The sequence below is a fragment of the Protopterus annectens genome, chromosome 1.part1 (assembly GCF_019279795.1).
Source record: "Protopterus annectens isolate FY-2018-M chromosome 1.part1, PAN1.0, whole genome shotgun sequence".
NCBI lineage: Eukaryota > Metazoa > Chordata > Ceratodontiformes > Protopteridae > Protopterus > Protopterus annectens.
The window spans coordinates 1,445,603,396-1,445,623,169 of NC_056726.1; the positions used below are offsets into that span (position 1 = coordinate 1,445,603,396).

At 35.7% G+C, this 19,774-nt stretch overlaps 1 protein-coding gene across 3 annotated transcripts in view; it reads right to left on the bottom strand.

Moving 5' to 3' along the window:
• Positions 1-5,088: 5,088 nt before the first annotated feature.
• LOC122810872 (urea transporter 2-like) overlaps positions 5,089-19,774 on the bottom strand; it is a 1,000,121-nt gene continuing 985,435 nt past the window's right edge. For all 3 annotated transcript variants that reach the window (XM_044082418.1, XM_044082423.1, XM_044082429.1), the window contains one exon: positions 5,089-5,991. In XM_044082418.1, coding sequence (XP_043938353.1) covers positions 5,812-5,991 — 180 coding nt within the window. In that variant the 3' untranslated portion in view covers positions 5,089-5,811. The remainder of the gene's footprint in view (positions 5,992-19,774) is intronic.

Below are 19,774 nucleotides of genomic sequence, written 5' to 3' on the forward strand. Positions count from 1 at the left end.
TTAGATATTGAGACAGCTTTTGATTTTATACATTGGAACTAGTTGTTAAAAACTTTAGAAGTGTTTGCATTTCCAGAACAATTTAAAGAAAGGCACAAAGCAAGGGTTTCCCTGGTCCCTTCTGCTATTAGTTATCAAACCCTTAATGAATAGCATAAGAAACAATGAAAAATCAATGGAGTCTCAATGATCAGGGATTATCAATTTAAAGTGCAGCTTTTTGCACATTATATTTTTACTATCTATAGGTGATTTAAATTACTCAATTGAAGAAATAGATTAGGAAATTGAAAAGTTTCAAGAGGTATCACTGCTGAAATGTAATAATAAAATTAAACTTTAGTGCTTAATCAATTACTAGATAGTAATTTCAAAGAAAAATATAAATATAATTGGGAAGGGAAATAAGTAAAATATTTAGGAATAAATAAAAAATCTATCAGGTTATGAGTAAGATTATTAATAATTTAAAAATATTGAAGAAGTGTCACATCTTGCTAAAATGGATTTTTTTTTTACTTTTGAGGATAGGTTAATACTCATTAAAATGATTGTATTACACAATATTATATACATATTGCATTCAATAAGTTTAATACCTGACAAAACTTCAAATAATGGAAAAATGTTAAATTCATTTTTTATGGTATCCTAAAAAGCCGAGAATTGCTTACTGAAATCATATAAGACTATGGAAGTATGGTGGTATTAGCTTCCCAGATGTAGAATCTTATTCTATTGCCAAAATGTAAGAAAACAGAAACTGATCTCTCCATGAAGCAGCAAGTGACAATTACTCTTGACCAAATAATAAATCCAATGAGAGTAGTGCGATAAAAATAGAAAAACCTTTTATTCAACAAGTGGGATGATAAGCGCTTTCGCATGGATACAACCACGTTTCTTCAGATAACATTTTTACCCACTGGCTTGTTTAAATAGTAAAATAATTAGCCCAAACAACTATTAAATGACTAATTAATTAATACAATCAGGTATTTAAAGGAACCAAGATTAAAACCAACACTCATTCATTTACATGGTATATAAAAGACAAACAACCAAACAGACAAGTAAAAACATTGGTTAATGCCATAATTAAAAAAGTCAACACTCAAATATGTTGCTAAACGAGCTGAACTCGTAAAATATAAAACCTACTTGTATGTAGGATAAATAAACAAAATTTCAAAAATAGTTTCAGCAGAAGGCTGAAATAAGACAAAATCCGATAATGCATAAACATTAAATGATTGTATGAATGCTCGCTGAAAGCATTTTTTTTTTTGAATTTCTATTGCCAAAATGTTAACTCTATTATACTCATGATAGACTCAATTTACACTACTCAATGGAAAACCATTCCGGAGCAGATTTTACTAAATTCTTCTATCCAATATGATAAATTAGAAATATGCAACAATCCTAGTCAATGGAAAACCACTCAGGAGCAGATTTTACCAATTTTTTATGTCTGTCTAATATGATAAATTAGGAATATGCAACAATTCTTTCATTGGGTTTATAAAATTTACCTTAGAAAGAAATTAATTCAGTCTTTAGACTTTGCATATATGAAATAATTCTTAAAACAGCTAAGAAATATGTTTTTAGAACTTCATTAATATCAAAATGGAATTTTCTTTCCTTTCCCATTGCACATACCTCTAGATTTAAGGAAATGCAGAACAATGTTAAAATGAATTTACTAAAATGGAAAGGATTAGTATTATGGTCTGATTGCTTTGAAAAAGGAAAAGTTAAGTTGGCAGAATATTTCATGAAAGATTATAAGTTGGATGAATCTATTAACCAGTTATTATTATCCATCAGTAAGAAATTACATGAATTTCTAGATAACATGAGTGAAGAAGGACAGAGAACTATTCTCCAATTATATGAATATATGAATGCTACCACTGAAGGTAAACTGACCAACAAAGGAAGCTTATCCAAGTTATATAAGTTAATTATAAATAATGATAATTTTGATACAAAATTCTGGAATGTTTTAGATAGTAATAGACTGAGTGACTCAACAGATGGTAAGAATAAAACTTTGTTACTTAAATCGGTCAGTCAAACTTTTTCAAGTTTATACTAGAAAGTATGTGGAAAATATACATAGAATATTTCCTACTCCCTATAAAATCTTTTAAGTTTAGAAAATGAATTTCTTCAGTCTGTTGGTAGTAAAGATGTAAAAGCTGACTGAACACACATGTTTATGGATTGTGAAAAATGTAATGTATATTGGAAAAAAAATCATATTAAGGGGTTATGGTCTGATAATTGTTATTGAACTCGATCTATAATACAAATGAATGTTCAATTTACTTTATCTGTAAAAGCCAACCAACAAAAAATATTCTGGAGTCTCCTGGAAGTAGCTAGAAAAGTTATTACAAAAAAATTAGACATTGAATTCAGTCCCTACATCAAAGAATTATTAAACTTAACAATGATACTATATAAACCTGAAAAAGATGTTATCAGAATAATATCTATCAATCATATTAAAAATTTTACTGGTTGGGATAGCCTTAAAATGTTGCTAACTAAATGCCAAGACTCTTAATGTGTTAATTGTATGTGTTAATTGTATAAGATTACCTTGATGATTCAATGTATTCCTAACACTGTATAACACTATGTGATGTCAATTTTTTTCTTTTTTGTGACTATATTTTGAATTTGTTAAATATGTTAAATTAATAAAAAATACTCTTAGAAATAAAGAAATAAGGAAGTGATATGTTTGCTAGCGTCCCTGCTTTTGTTTATAATTTTCATAAAGGATAGTAGATCAGCATTTGTACTATGGCCATGGTAGAATCCATGTTGTATACAGGTTAAGAACTGTTCTGTAAGTAGATTATGAATAAGCTGTTTATAGACACATTTTCTAAGATGTTTGAAGGAGGGGACAAAATTGTAATGTGTTGAAAATTAGAGACTTCTATTAAATTTCCTGCTTCGTGAAATGGGATAATATATGATTTTTTCTAGATAGATGGTGCATAGGATTCAAGAATGGATCTGTTGATTAGGATACTTACTGGGTAAGATGATTTCTGCTACCACCTTGAGGTATTATTATTATTATTAAGTTTATTGGCAATTGTAGGGCAGGGTTTGAGCTTAAGTAGAAGTTTTTTATAGTGATAGTATGGCAGGTTTTAAGGTAAACTTAATAATGTTAGTTGTTGAAGATTGTTTATATTATTGTCTGGCATGGGATAAAGGGGTGTTGGAAGAAATTGCTGGAGATATGTAGCAGGATTGTATGGGTGGCTATGGTGTGCTATTGGTGAGGATAGCAAAAGTAGGTATTAAATTAAGCTGCTATTTTTAGGAGAGAACAGTTTTGGGAAAGGCAAGAGTCTTTTTCAACACAGGATTCAATGGAGTATGCATTGAAGACCAGACTTTTGGGGTAATTTTTGTGATTTAGTTGCAGTTGACAATAGTGTTCCTTGTCCTTGTTTGCTTATTTTTAACTTGGTTACAGAGTTCTCCGTAATGTTTAAAGTTGTGGGTATGGTAAGAAATGGGTATAGAAGAATTACACGAGTATGGCGGAGGTATGGCTATATGGGTAGCATTAGCAGGGTCATCTATAATGAAGAACAAGAATATGATGAGCTGAGGGAGTGAATAGATGAGGAATGTTATAGAAGGGAGTGAGCATTAGGGGTTGGGAAAATAATAGGAGATGGGTTTGCTTATGATGTATAAGAGGTGATAGATAATATGTTGTATGGGGAAGAGCTTGTACTTTGTTGCAGGTGATTGGTGATATGTGGTTGGGATGGGGTAATGGTTAGGATAAATCTGGAGTATAGGGTGGTGTTTGGGAAATGGTGGTTAGGGTAGAGTAGCAGATTGAACCTGAGTGTAGTAAGGGTGAATGGAGTGGTTCACACCTGGCGTGAATGTTGTAGTCACACAAAAAAAACAATCAGTGGATTAGCCTATGAACAGATCTGTACTTTAGACCAACTATACAGCAGAGAACAGCAGAGATTCTAAATATTTAAGGACTGCAACACAGCAGACTTTATAGGTAAAAGTGTTACACAATCAGATATTTCATTGTTTGCACAAGTATAATTCTATGGGGTAGTTGGTGCTGTCTCTGGCTGTGTAATGTAAAGATGGGAGGTAAACTGTCTTTTGGCATCTATGTCAAAAACACGGCTGGTCATGATCAGAGACATGATCATAATTCTTTGTAGTACATGGTGCTTTATCTGCATGATAATCTTTATATACATGACAGTTTCTTAAACCCTGTCATTGATGTTGCTTTGAAATGTGATACCTGCTTATCATTGTTGCAGCACATGGCAGTTGTGCTTTTTAAGCAGATTCCTACTGCACTCCACACTACAATAACAAGACTGTCTAGGTGGCATCTGTAATGGCACTAGTATAATTTTTCTGTAGGAAGAAAAAAAAGCATATAGGAGCACAAAGTGTTTTACCAGCTGAAGCATGAAGATCTTTAAAAGCTGTTAAACACTTTGCTTTTCCACACATTTTGTTTATTCATGTGGCAGTATGAAGTTCTAACAGCTTGTAAAAGCTGTTTTACCTCCTGCTGCTGTTCTTTGCCAGATAGCAGTCTCCCTGGAGTGAGACTGAGTCATAACAGTACTTAGGGATACTAAATAAAGGTTTTGGCACCCCAAACAGTAATACAATTGAATCTTACAGAACGGAGGTGTTTTACTTGTTTATCTTTTTCCCAGTATGTGAAAGGAATCTTTTCACTCCATGTATTACAAGAATATTTTACTCAAGATGTTGGAAGTAATGCGGAAATACTAAAAGCCTTCACCAAATGCTAATCTTGAAAGCTCAAGACATTAATTACTTAGATAAATCAGACCAACATAATTACTTAAATAATTCAGACCACTCAAGCATGATAATCCTTATATACATGACAGTTTCTTAAACCCTGTCACTGACATTGCTTTGAAATATGGCTCCTGCTTATTGTTGTTACAGTACATGGCAGTTGTGGTCTTTATGCAGATTCCTACTGTATCCCACATTATAATAATAAGATTGTCTAGGAAGCATCTTTAATGGCATTAGTATACTTTGTCTGCAGTCTTATTTATCAACATAACTCATGAATCCAGTGCGCTATTTATTTTTTAAACAAGGTACATACAGTTTAAACAACAATTAGATCTTATTTATTGCCGAAGTTTACAAAATAAAATGTTATCAATATCACCCTTTTCAAAATAGTTATAAAATACACCTCATATGAATTTTATTTAAATATTAATATACAAAACAGGCATTAATAATAGTCAGAAACAAAGAAAAATTACATAACTAATTGTATTAAAGCTACAGACATTATGAGTTTAAGATATGGTCAACAACAAGTCAAACTATTTAATCTTTTTGTGTACTAAATTTAAAACGTGCATTTAAACATTTTTTTTTATTTACAGAAAATGTATTCCCTGGAGAGATGTTTTTTTTTTTTCTTTGCAGTAGCTTCTTTTCCCACAGAATGATGAAAATAAACATGTAAGGAATCCCATGAGAAAAAAATGTACAGGCTTCAACCAAGATATTTTTTGTATAGTCACACATGAACATTAAAGCAAGAAAAGTCAAGCAATGCTAAAAAGTACTACTTAGAAGACTTTTAAGTATATGGTAGTGTAGTTTACACAGCCTACCCGCACTGCTGAGCTGTTTGGAATTCCTGACCTTCATGTCTATGAATTTTTTTTTATTTTTAACAATTATAAAATGAAAAATGCAACATTATTTAGGATATTACACAAAATCATTGCCATCTTCCTTTGTGTTGTTCATTTGTATGTAGTACTTGCGATTAGCTTCTGGGTATGTGACTCTGGAAAGTGGCACTTTGTAAATTGCGTTGTTGTTTGTTGTGAGTAACAAAAACAGCAGTGCTGACAGGCAAAATGGCCAGGTACAGGAAGGCAATCCAAACTAAAAAAAAAAAAAAAAAAAAAAAAAATCCATTAATAATTAGGATGCTCTTAGAATATCTAACATTCAAAGTATGCAGCCTGTTATAAAAAATATTTTGTCATTCTTGTGTTTAGCCAAATCATGTTTAGTAAAACCTTGCACATTTAGGTATAAATACATAAATAAATGCAGCACACTAATCCTAAATATCTTTAGTCGTTCCTTCATAGCTAAACTACTTTTAACCTCTTTCATTTTAAACAAGGGAAGTTTTCTTAAATACCATAGTAAATCCACCCCTTACTATAGTATTGTGGGTATTTACCTTTAAAGATCATCATTAAAGTGGCATACAGGTACATTAGAAACACTTACTGGTCTCCCAAATCACATCTTTGTGGTTGAGATCACTAACCTATCATTTGCCTTTTTGCTTTCACCAAAAATGTAAGTTTTAAAATTCCAGTGAATACCAGAAACTGGAGAAAAGATGAAAAATGTCTGCAGTCACATTCTCTAAAGGGGGACATTCAGATTATGTTGATGATGCCTTTTAGTGTCCTTGTAGAAAGCAATTAAGCTTTCTATCAGTGGTAAGAAACCCCTGTTTCCCCACCCCCTCCAAAACACTTGAAATAGTAGAAACCTATGGTTTCTTTTTTTTAAACAAGAAACATCTTTATTAAATGATCAATTACGACATAAGCAAGCATACATTTACATAAATGAAAACAAACCATATTGGCAAATATTTAGTTGCAAACATTATATATCGCTTATGTTCTAGCCAGTTATTGTCAGTGAAACTTTCCATAGCTCATTCAAATCCTGCCTTCTTTTAAACCTCATTCCACCTGCAAAACATTATTCTGCTTGTATTGTTCTACAATTACCATTTTTTCCATGTAATTTGCTCCCACCCTTTTCTAAAGATCCCAATTCCAGTTGTTTTATCTCTGTTACTATATTCTCTACTTCTAGTAAAGTTGTTTTAGACTTTGACTTCCATTTTCTAGTAACTGCTTTTTTTGGCAGCCACAATAATTAGACTCAGCAAGGCCTTACTATGTCTAGACAATTCTGATTTTGTATCTTAGCTCAAAAAATAATTTCCTTAGTTATGCCAGTTTGCACAATCTATATTTCTGATAGAGTAGTCTGCAGGGAATTTTTAAAATTTGCCAACTTACTACAGTCCCAAGAAACAGAAATGTACAATTTCTTAATCATTTTGGCAGATAACTGTTTACAATTTTGTGGCAATTTTCAATTAAATAATTAAAGTGTGCTCTCATGATGTCAGTACATCCTAACATACGTACTAATTGAATAAGTATGCCAATTAGCATCTAGGCATAATTTCCAGTATTTACAATTTATGTAATGTTAAATGAAATGTTAGGCTAAATGAGAGTTGTAAAGAAAGAAAACATTTACGTAATGTATAACGCACGTAAATGAAAAAAATGTAAATATGGTTTATTTTTTCTGTTAATATATGTTTACCTATGGCTTAAATAATTATTGAATAAAGGTGTTTAAAAACAGACAATCACAGCAAACAGTAAACTCTAAATGGTTTATAAGAGAAAACAGAAAATATATTTATCCATTTAAATTAACAAACATTAAATCTCATCCATTTAAGTTACCATTCACTATTTTCCATACTGCATATTTCAATGTATGTGTAACATCTATTTTTAACATATAATTATAAAGGTATTTGCTTCTATATTTCTTCTTGCATCAGACATATGATCTGCTATAAGATCCTTAAGTCTTCTACTTAATTTTCCTACATAAAAATCATCACATACAGATAGATCTGTAATAAGCATTTATATAATATTACTTCTTAGTAGGTAGATGCACAAAAATATTGGTCTGGACTGATAAGTGCACATGGCCATGTACATGTGGAGGTGTGCTTTTTGCATTCAGTAAGCACCTTTACACAGTGCTGCACTGTCATCCTCCAACATGAAGACATTCAGTACCAAGAAGGTCTGGCATCGTGGCTGTGCTGAATGCTGATGAGGCATTCCTGGGGTACAGGCATATACAAATTAATCATGTACTTTCTCCTTGGAACTGCCCCCAGGAAGCCATCTACATGGCCAAGTGATTCAAGAAATCCTTTGGCTGTATACATAAGCATGGCAATCCCCACTAAACCATGGTAGTGAACACTGTAAAAAGGCCATGTTCAGCCACAAAAAGAATGTGGTGTTGGTGGTGGGGGGAATCGCTAGAAACCAAGGTTTATTGTAAAAGTGCCATAATAGTGCAAGTATCAAAACTGGAATCAGGTTTTGGGGTGAACCTCCAGACATCACTGATAAAGTTTAAAAGTGCCCTACCAGTACTACTATGGGGATATACACTCGACAGTGCCGTACCAACACTAATATTAGTAAGAGGATGGAAGGTTACACTAAATACCAAGGAATAGTGCCCTAAGCCATTCATCAGCATCACATGGATGGGAGGAAACACCAGACACATTTTTAAATGCGGTAATGGCATCAACTGCATGCAGTTTGGGAATCAGAGATGGGGGAACTAGCAGACCACCAAAGAATACATTGCTGTGGTAGCACCGATGTTACAACAGAGATTGGGTTGGGGTGAAACCACTGAACACTAGGAATGAGTCTCTAAAATGCTGTGATGACACCAACATTACTTTGGAGATGGGGGTGGGAAATACACTAGACACCTTGGAGTGCATCTTAAAGTACCCTAAGGTACATAGAACATAATGTGGATCGAGGGTAAACCACTGTACACCATGCCTTATACTTTTAAGTGCTGTGTTGGCCCCAATGGTACTGTGGGGGGGGACTCTAGACCACCAAGGAAGACTTTTTAAAGTGTAACAATGCCAGTGACATAGTAACAGGAATCAATGGGTGGGAAGATACAGTAGATCCCTAGGGCCTAAGTTATGAATGCAGTAATAGCACTAAAGTATTAAACAGGTAGGAGACCTCAGGAATGAAGTGGCAGGTACAGAGTTCAAGCTCTTAGCTAAAGTAGTAATATATCACATACTCATAAAGAAAAATAGAATCACAAACACTTATTTACTGACCTCCCACATTTCAGTCAGCAGGCATTCCTGAAAGTTGAACCTCCGATGAACGAAAAATAAACCAAAAACTCACTGGTTGGATTCAAGACGCTCTCCACAAGATGCTGGAATATTTTTCCTTTTATTTACTGATAGACTTGAAGTGCGTTCAGTATCATGCACTTTTCAGCAAGTGAATACTCAACTTCTTCAGAATGCAAAACAGTGGAGCCTTCCAAAAGGCTGCCTTTAATACATCAATCAATTAACACTAATTAGAACATTTAAAAGGGCTGTTTCACTAATTAAAACAAGCATTGTAAACTGCAACCTATAAGAACAGTATGTAAAGACTAAAACAACCACCAGGGCTAGTCAATACAAAACATGCTTGATTCTATATTATAACAATAAAATATTTAGAAGTTAGAATCCATCACAGTATAAGTAACAACACTGATGTGAAGGTGAAAACTGTGTTTGTTACTTTTTCAATATTAATGTGCAAAATTAATACAAGTCATCCCCTATGTACAAAACCATCCCCCTTTTCAACAAATCTCTACAGTTTGGAGGTTAAGCAACTTTAGAAAGTTCTAAAATTACAGGGTTTTTCTGAAACAACTTTAAGAAGTTAAAACACACAATAATAATAATAGGAAGTACCATGCAACTAAAAATGAAAATAAAAATAAACTTAAAAAGAAGAATTAATGTGTCTTGCTGCAAATAGGTCTACTTCCTACTTAGTTTGCACGTAATTATGCATCCAATACAAAATGTACAAGTTGTAATGTGTGCTGATATTTAGTCTTGTAAGTGCCTAAATGTATATAAAGCATCCACCTATTAATAGGCTTGACAAGGGGTGGGGGGTGAGTTTACTACCTCTCTAAGTTCTTTAACCTCAGTATACACTGAATTGAGTACATTTCATTTATGCCAGGTCTCTGGTTAGAATTAACCCTCAATTGCCAAAGGAGCTCTTTCCTTTCGAGTTTAAGTGAGTCATGACCACCCCTTCCATCACTGACCTGTTGGTCAATGGCCCTGAATTTAAACTCGTGTCCTGGGTGTTCGTTAACGTGCCTTGCCAAAGCGTTGGACAGTTTATTACACCTAATACTGTATAGGTGTTCGTAGATCCTCTCGTTTAACTTTCTGTCCGTCTTCCCTATATAGAAGACCGGGCAGTGACAACACTTGGCTAAGTACACTACCTGTTTACTGTTGCAATTGAGTTTATAGTTTGTTTTAAACTTCCACTCACCTATTTCAAAATTACAGCCTTCATCAATAAACTTACAGTACTTGCACATGTTACATTTAGTCATACCTTTCCTAGTTGAAAATCCCTGTTTACTACTCTCGAGGAGTTCTTTCAAGTTGCTGCCCCTTTTGTATACTATCTTTGGTTTAATTGGGAGTTTGTGTCTCAATTCATCATCATTAGCCAGGAAGTCCCAATTTTTAGAATGATATTAAAGATAGCGTTGGAATCTAGGTTGAATGTGCAAGTAAAACTAGCCATGTAGTTCACCTCATTCCTTTCTCTCCTTCATTAACCACTGTAACACTCTGGGTAACACCTCTCATTTAACAGTGGTACATATACCTTCAAGGTTCTTTTGTTTTAACTTCCTCGAAAATCTCAGTGAGGGAAGTCATGAGGGTAACCCTCCTTGAAAAGAACTGAAATAAGGTTTCACATTCACTAACAAATTCCTCATCATACGTTATCATTCTAGCTGCCCTTACTAACTGACCTTTTACAACAGATTTCTTTTGATGTTTAGGGTGGCAGCTAGAAAAATGGAGGAAGGAATTAGAGTATGTCGCCTTTCGATGTATCTTAGATACCCAGGTTTTCTTATTATAATCTTTCCTAAGGTCGACATCTAAATAGTCTATTCTATCCTTATTGAAGTGAAATGTGAAGGAAAGGAAGTCCGTAGAATTATTGAGGTACCTAATGAACTCTTCGATCTCAGTGTTTGTTCCATCAAACATCACAAACATATCATCTAGGAATCGAGTGTAGAAGAGGAGCTTTGAATTGTGGTCTCCTTCATTTAGTAAATAGGATCTCTCCCAAGATGCCATGACTAAATTAGCTATGCTCCCCACATGGGGAACCCATGGCTATCCCAATTTTTGATGGTATAATTCCTTCTCAAATTTGATAAAATTGTATGACAGGACCACATCAATTAACTCTCCTACCAATTGACTTTCTTCACTAGTTGCTCCCAGTGACCTTAACATAGCTGGTACCCAATCTACTGCTATATTGTGGGGAATAGAAGAGTAAAGGTCTTTCACGTCGATAGTTACAAAGAAGCAATTAGGGTGGAACCCCAAAGAATTAATAGAACTTAAAAAAGACCAGGAGTCTTTAGTGATTTGCTTTTCCATTACCACATATTTCTGTAAAATACTATCCAAAACCTTGGCACAGGTATATGTGATACTGTTTCTCCCGTCCACCAAGGGTCTCATTGGTGGATCATTAATGTTCTTATGGATTTTGGGGATTCCAAACAATAAAAGTGTTCTAGGTGTGATTTGTTGCATGTAACTATATGTTTCTCTATCAATACGTGCTTCAATGTATAACTCTTCTATGAAGCTTTTAATTCTGTTATGTGCTGTATTCATCTCACTGATGGATGATTTCGAATAAGCTTCACCATTAAGAATTTGGTACATTCTTGCACTGTAGTCTTCACTAGTCATGATGGTAATGCCACCCCCCTTGTCCGGCTTCATTAAGCAGACAGGGGCCTTCCTAAGGAACTGTAATTCAGTTCTTTCTTCCGTTGATATGTTGTGGTTAATGTAACCATGTTTTGGATTTTGTCTCTTCAAGTTCCTCAAATCTAGTTCCATTGCTCTCTCAAAGATTACCAGCGTGGGGTGTAATGGAGGGTTAAAAACGCTGGATACATAAAATTGAGACTTCCTGTTTAAATCGTTGCCCATAAGGTGCAGCAAGTTGAGTTTCCTCGTGAACAGTTTCAAGTCTATTAAAGTACTAGCCAGGTCAAAGTGGCAGGAAGGTACAAAAGTATGTCCTCTGGATAAAAGATCGACCGTCTCACTACTAATGTTGTAGTGGGTGTAATTGAACACCTTAAAGTCACCACTCTTATTCAATAGTATCCTACAGCCCTGGTCAAAAAGTTCCGGGGGTCCTCATTTTGTGTTGGAATTACTACCTCTTCCTCCTGGCCCCCCTCCTTTTGTTGTTGTTCTGCCCATGAATGTGGGAGGCTCCTGGTCGAAAATTTTCACCCTGGTTGTTACTGTTCATGTTGGCCCCATTGTTGTTATTAGTACCTATGTTGTTGTTTTTGTTTTTATTATTATTTTTATTTTGATTTTGGTTCGCTATCCTTTCACTTCTCCTGGTCTCAGCTCTAGTATCTTGACTGTTGAGCTCCATGTCTTCATCCCATTGGTCCCCATTTTGATACCTTTGTTCTCCCTCCAGAACACCAGCGACATCTATATTTGCCCCTGGGTCCCCCGTGATTAAGGCCTTACTGTTGGTATACACAGGTGGTTTTGGGTATGCTTTACCAAGTCTATAATCATTAAGGTCTCTAGTGATTTTTTGTTTTTTGTTAGATTCAATCTACTCAGGTGTTCATCGATGCTCAAGAAGCACCTCTCATATTCGAACTAGTATCTCCCATAATTAATGTCATTTTTGATGCCATTGTCCAGTTCATCAATTTCTCTGAGTAGAACATCTATTAAAAGTTGGTATTGTTCACAAAGCAACCCTAACAGTTCCAACCCATGTCTATCAAACAGTGACAACAACGCCTTGTGGAAGGAGGAACCTTCCACTAGTCCTGCAGGGAATTGCCATTGTCGCAGTCCCTTTGGCACTATTTTCAGTTTGATACATTCACGGAAGTAAGCAACCTCCAGTTGCAACTTCCGTACTTTAAAAAGTTTGTTGTCAAAAATAGTCAGCCTAGTTGTTAAGTCATGGCTTACCTCCTCACGGTCTGCCAAGTGAGGTAACGCTCCTCCGTTGTTAAAAACAAATTCTCTGTGTACCCATACATCCAGAGCTGGAGTCGCCCCGATATTTCTATGGGCTTGAATGGCTCTGGACCCTTGGTGTCCAGTTCCTGTTGTTTCATCAATATCACGGTCGTGTTGCTGTTCATCCAGGCACTGCTCGCTTCTGTTGTTACTTCCTGTTGTAGTGGTACTACCTCCCGGTTGACAGGAACTACTCCTAACTCCACTGTTCTGTACTCTCTGCGTACCCGTGATACTTCCACAGGTCCTGTTCTCTCTCTCTTGTAATTCTTCGTGGAAGCGGGTTGTAGCGCTGACCTGCTGCGACAACCGGTCCACTTTCTGGGTTAAAAGCTCAATGAGCATAGTGAGGTTGTCACTGCCCGGTCTTCTATATAGGGAAGACAGACAGAAGGTTAAACGAGAGGATCTACGAACACCTATACAGTATTAGGTGTAATAAACTGTCCAACGCTTTGGCAAGGCACGTTAACGAACACCCAGGACATGAGTTTAAATTCAGGGCCATTGACCAACAGGTCAGTGATGGAAGGGGTGGTCATGACTCACTTAAACTCGAAAGGAAAGAGCTCCTTTGGCAATTGAGGGTTAATTCTAACCAGAGACCTGGCATAAATGAAATGTGCTCAATTCAGTGTATACTGAGGTTAAAGAACTTAGAGAGGTAGTAAACTCACCCCCCACCCCTTGTCAAGCCTATTAATAGGTGGATGCTTTATATACATTTAGGCACTTACAAGACTAAATATCAGCACACATTACAACTTGTACATTTTGTATTGGATGCATAATTACGTGCAAACTAAGTAGGAAGTAGACCTATTTGCAGCAAGACACATTAATTCTTCTTTTTAAGTTTATTTTTATTTTCATTTTTAGTTGCATGGTACTTCCTATTATTATTATTGTGTGTTTTAACTTCTTAAAGTTGTTTCAGAAAAAACCCTGTAATTTTTAGAACTTTCTAAAGTTGCTTAACCTCCAAACTGTAGAGATTTGTTGAAAAGGGGGATGGTTTTGTACATAGGGGATGACTTGTATTAATTTTGCACATTAATATTGAAAAAGTAACAAACACAGTTTTCACCTTCACATCAGTGTTGTTACTTATACTGTGATGGATTCTAACTTCTAAATATTTTATTGTTATAATATAGAATCAAGCATGTTTTGTATTGACTAGCCCTGGTGGTTGTTTTAGTCTTTACATACTGTTCTTATAGGTTGCAGTTTACAATGCTTGTTTTAATTAGTGAAACAGCCCTTTTAAATGTTCTAATTAGTGTTCATTGATTGATGTATTAAAGGCAGCCTTTTGGAAGGCTCCACTGTTTTGCATTCTGAAGAAGTTGAGTATTCACTTGCTGAAAAGTGCATGATACTGAACGCACTTCAAGTCTATCAGTAAATAAAAGGAAAAATATTCCAGCATCTTGTGGAGAGCGTCTTGAATCCAACCAGTGAATTCCTGAAAGTTGTGCAGACCTGTCATATGAAATGCTTTTCCACAATGCTACCATAACCCCCTCCCACACAGCCACACATACAAAAACATAAAATGAACTATGCAAAAGATACATACCAGCTTTCATTGCTGATCAACAAGCTCAATGCACTTCAAGAAATATTACAGTTCAAAAAAACAGACAAATTAAGTAATAAAAATACCACTTTTTTAACAATACAAAATATCTATATACACATACACAACTGTAAATGCCAAGACTGAATTTGCAGAACAAGCAAATATAATAAAGCGTTGCTTGTTCTGTGACTAGAAGATTCAAAATAAAATACAAGTAAAGGAATATTGCTTTTGTGAATCAAGAAACAGGATGTAAATTAAAAAAATATTCAAGCACTTGGAAACATTGGAGTCCTCATTTTGGAAGAAAAGTACATTAAAACAGAATAAGGTTTCTTATAAAAGTATTTTCATCAGTACAAAGATATACAAGTACGTAAATATTTTTTAAGATGAAGAGGTATTGCAGATTAAATATATAAGATATAACTAGATTGCCTAATGGGTTAAGAATAATGGATCTAAAATATGAATGATGTGTGGTGTTATGAAGGCCACCAAAAAAGAGATTGAGGTATTAGCAAAATGTTAGTACTGCATAAGCAATCATTTATTCTCTGTTGTGGTTATATAAGGTTATTACAAAACATAAATTATGTTACAATAATTTATGCTTCCATTTCACAGTTAAATCCCCCATTTGCTTATTTATTTGGTTAATTTTTCTATCGTCTATTCTTTCCTACTCATAACCCCAACTTCTCCCCATTAATTTTTGTCCCCCATGTATCTGTACAGTCTCTTGGTGCATAAACCCTCGGCCTTAGGCTCCCCAGTTCTCTCAATAGCCCCCTTACTCATATTGCTAGTTCACGTTTAATCTTGTATACTTCTGCTACCAAACACAGATTCCAATTGCAGACAACTCTTTACTCCCACTGTAAACACCACTGCCATATCGAAAGATAACCGCCTCAAACTGATTACAACTGCTGCAGGTGGGAACAAAGAGGAATAGAAGTTGTTTCAAAATCCAGTTAGAAAGAAAAGCCACACAGATGTCTCTTGAGCTGATTGGCTAGTAAACAACATCTGTGTTGCAATAAAGGTAGTGCTGAGCAAGAAAAAACACAAGGACTGTACTATTGATGTCAGTGACTGCAAAAAAATTAGCTAATTGATTAATTAAATTGAAAAGATCAATAATCTAATGTTATTGGATCAACCAGATAGCTCTTCTGTTTTATCCAGTTATGCTGAAGAACACCAAATCTGACATAAGAATCAGATAAGAGAATTATTAAACGCTACAAGTAAGAGTGCACAAATTAGCCATTTTTTCTATGTAATCATGTCTTTTTTAAATTATTTTATACATATGAGAGCAAGGTATCTAGTGACACTACTTTTGGATGTAGAGAGTAAGCAAAAAATTAAAAACAATGTATTTGATCTTTAGAGCAGAGTGCTGTGGTGTATGCATCATATGCAAAATGGTTGCATTGATGCTAGGACTCTTGGAGTCGGTCAGACACATGCAGAAATGGTGCTATGGGCACTAATAGGTTCATAGGTTCATAGGTTCATACTAGGCTATCTGCCCTAGGGCATTTATAAGCCTAGCCAGAATGTGTTTGGCTTTCGCCATCCATTTTAAATTTATTTTGCTATGCCCTTTTTCGAGGTTAGTATACTGTGCCTCTGTCTAACAGTGACACAGAAGTGATACCCGGGGTAAACCTACGATCTCCCATCCACTCATCAAGATTCCTCTTGAATAGAGTCAATGAGGGACTCTGCCTAACCTGGACTGGGATTTTATTCCAGAGTGAAGGGAGCCTCTGGGTTATGAATCTGTCCCTCCAGCATGTCCTATTTATTTCAGTGATGAGGTTCAAGTCTCTCGAGCGCGTAGCTCGATGGGATTTGGATTTTCTGAGGTGCAGCATGTCCATTAATTCCGGGTTGGACGTGGCTTTATACATCAGGCACAGATCGCCTCTGAACAGGCTGTATGCCACTGAGTAGAGCTGGAGTTTCTTTAACCAGGCAGCATATGGCATCTGTTTGAGCCCTTTGATCCTCTTGGTGAGGTACTTTTGGGGTCTTTCCAGTTGCTGCAGGTGTCTGGTAAGGTACATCCCAAAAGGGGCATTGTACTCAATTATGGGCCTGATGAGGGATGAGTAAAGAGGCACGATGACCTCCCCTGATCTAGATGTGAATCCCTTCATGATTAGGTGGGCTATATAAAATGTTTTTCTAAAATGAGAAGTTTAGCTTAATAGGATATTATTTGCAACAGAAAATCAGCTGCTAGAAATGTAATATGCTCTGGTAGATGCAGTTCTGCTGGGTGAGAGAAGAAGAAATGTTAAGAAATGATTTAGAGTAATTTAAGTGATGAATCCAGCACAGTTGTTGCTTTGCTGCTTAGAAGGAGTCTAAGTAGAACATTGAAGGAGATTGAAGAAAGCGACTGACATGCACCAGTGGGTGAGTTCCAGATTTTGGGACCAAGGTAGTGGAATGACTTGTCAGCGCAGGTGAGGAAGAAGTGAGGAATTTAAAGAGGAGTGGAAGCAGAAACCAAAAGTGTTAAGATCCTGTGTGTTATTTAACAGCAATAAGACAATGCAAGGACTTGCAGTGGTCTAAACTGAAAATTGTGTATAATAGGTTACTGGAGAGGAAGGCGGCATGAAGTTTGATTGAAAGCTAGTCAATTTATTTCACAGTTGAGAAATGATAAGACTACCTGTCTATAGCACTTCTGAAGAAACAAATATAATTTTGACCAATTTGGATTTTTTTTTTTTGAGGTTGTAGAAGGAAGTGTAGCCCGTGACTGAAAAGTTGGGAAAACAGTCCCTTTGCCCAATGGTGCTTGCCTTTCCTTAGTCACTAGGTTGCTTGCATTATATTAAAATATGGCAGATATTTTCATTTCACAGTGTTGTGAGCAAATGTAGAAAAGGCAATAGTAAGATGAAGCCAAATAAAAAGGTACTTAAAATATTTCACAAAGTACAACCATCAGGATCAGAAGTCCGTGACTTTCTATTCCCCTTCACATATGTCACTTATTTGTTCCAAGGATCAAAGACCATTCCAGTTTTTTAATTAACTTTGAGTTTTCTTAATATTTAGGTCTGACAGGGAGACTTGCAGGTGATCTTTTAGGAAGAGCCTGATTCAGAGATGAGAGTGTAATTTACATAAAGGATGGTGAGCCGGATATTCAAAGAAATAACAAGGGAATTAATACAGTTTGAAAAGCTCAAACAATGGACTTAGAACACAACCTCTTTTTGAAGTTCATAGAGAACAGGGTGGGTAGATGACTGTGTGTAAACGTGCACCATTTTAAAGAACCTGTTTTATAACTAGTCAGAGAACCCATCCAGAAGACTGAAGTTGAGGCTATACAGAAGAACTTACTTGGTGAGTTGGTGATGGTATAAAGCCTTAGGGAGGTCAATAAAAATTGCCTGAATAAGGTTTTCAGTGTCCACAGGCTTGTAAATAGGTTCTTTAAGAATAACAATGGGCAATATTAGTGGCAAGTCCTTTTCTAAAGCTATGGTAGTATGTTGAGACTTGGCCACATACTTCATTGTGGGCTGGTAATAGTGACACTGTAGCCTTCACCTGTACTTTTTCTGCATCCTTTTGCAGTCAATCAAGTTTCTCCCAGGTGAGCTCAACCCAGTCATTCTTCAGCGGAAGGGATGTACCTCATACAGTACAGGGGTAAGAGACAGCCATCAGGGGGGACCAAAATGGAAGGCAAATATCTGTGCCTTATCAGCATTGAGACCTCTATGGACATTTTTATAGACTTTAACACTACTGCCGGTGGTGAAGTGAGCACCTGCATCACCACAGGTACTACTAACTGTGCCCTTCTGTCCACACATGCATGATCCTCCGCATATGTTGACAAGGTTTACTGCCACCAGCTTTGGTAGCTGCAGCCCATGATGTTCATCATAAGATCACCACTGGGGTAGCCTAAGATATATAGTATGTTCTGCCAAGGTTTGGACCAGACAGCCAGCTTCCAAAGCTGTAAGGCACTTTTCATGCACCCTAGCCACTGTCATGTGCAAGGGAAGCAGGATAAAAGTAGTGTCTAGGGTGCCAAAACGTCAGAACTTTCTTGTCATTGAAGAGCTTCAGGTGGATAAGCCTGGAAAGACAAGCTCCCCATTGGGGATTACATTCCATATCTATTTTTTTCAATAAAAGTATTTTGTTCTGTTAGTTAAATCTACTGTAGGCATTTCTGTCCTTTTGAACACTTTTAACAAAACAATTTACCTCAAAACTTAATTTTTCTGACAAGATTCTTTGACGTATTTTCTGTGCAAAATTGTGTATTTAAGATAAAATAACATTTATCTCAGGTTTTGTTTTTTGGTGACCAAACATAAACCAGAAACTTAATTTTTCTGACAAGATTCTTTGAGGTATTTTCTGACTAAATGGGAAAGGATTTGAATCAGTTTTGGTAAAACAGTTTATTCTTTTTCCACCCTGGTCTTCAGAACTGTACATTCTGAAGCACACATTTCTTAAGTTTTTGCTGGATTCTTATGATAATTTCATGAATTAATTCCTGATGTCCCTCCTTCTGATATTAATGAATCTATGGGTTCTGTGGTACCTGCTGTGTCTCAGGAAATCAAACATTCTTTGAAATGTACTTATAAAATAGTTGATGTGTCCAGAACTACTGCCACTAGCTCTGTTTTGAGAAGATTTGCTTGGTTGCAGTTTCAAAATTTACCAGTGGATGTTACAAGTGAAATCTTAATACTCTCCTGTTTAAAGAAGTTTTATTTGGTTATTCCCTGTGCAGGTTCTTAAGGAATTGGATGAAAGGGGAAAGTTAATTCAGACAGTTACCCAGTCTAAATTCTCCCTCAGGATTTCCATCTCCCTACTCTGGCAATCCTGTAAATCTGTCCCATTGTTTAGGTCTTCTATGTCCTCTGTGTTACCAGATAACCTCGAACAGTTGAGTTTTGAAAATCATTCTAAAAGGTTACAGCTAGCAGTGGGAGCCCTTTCCTTGTTTTCAAGGGGTTCCTCCTCATCTTTCCAATCAAATTGTTCTGTTTTTAATCAGATGCGGC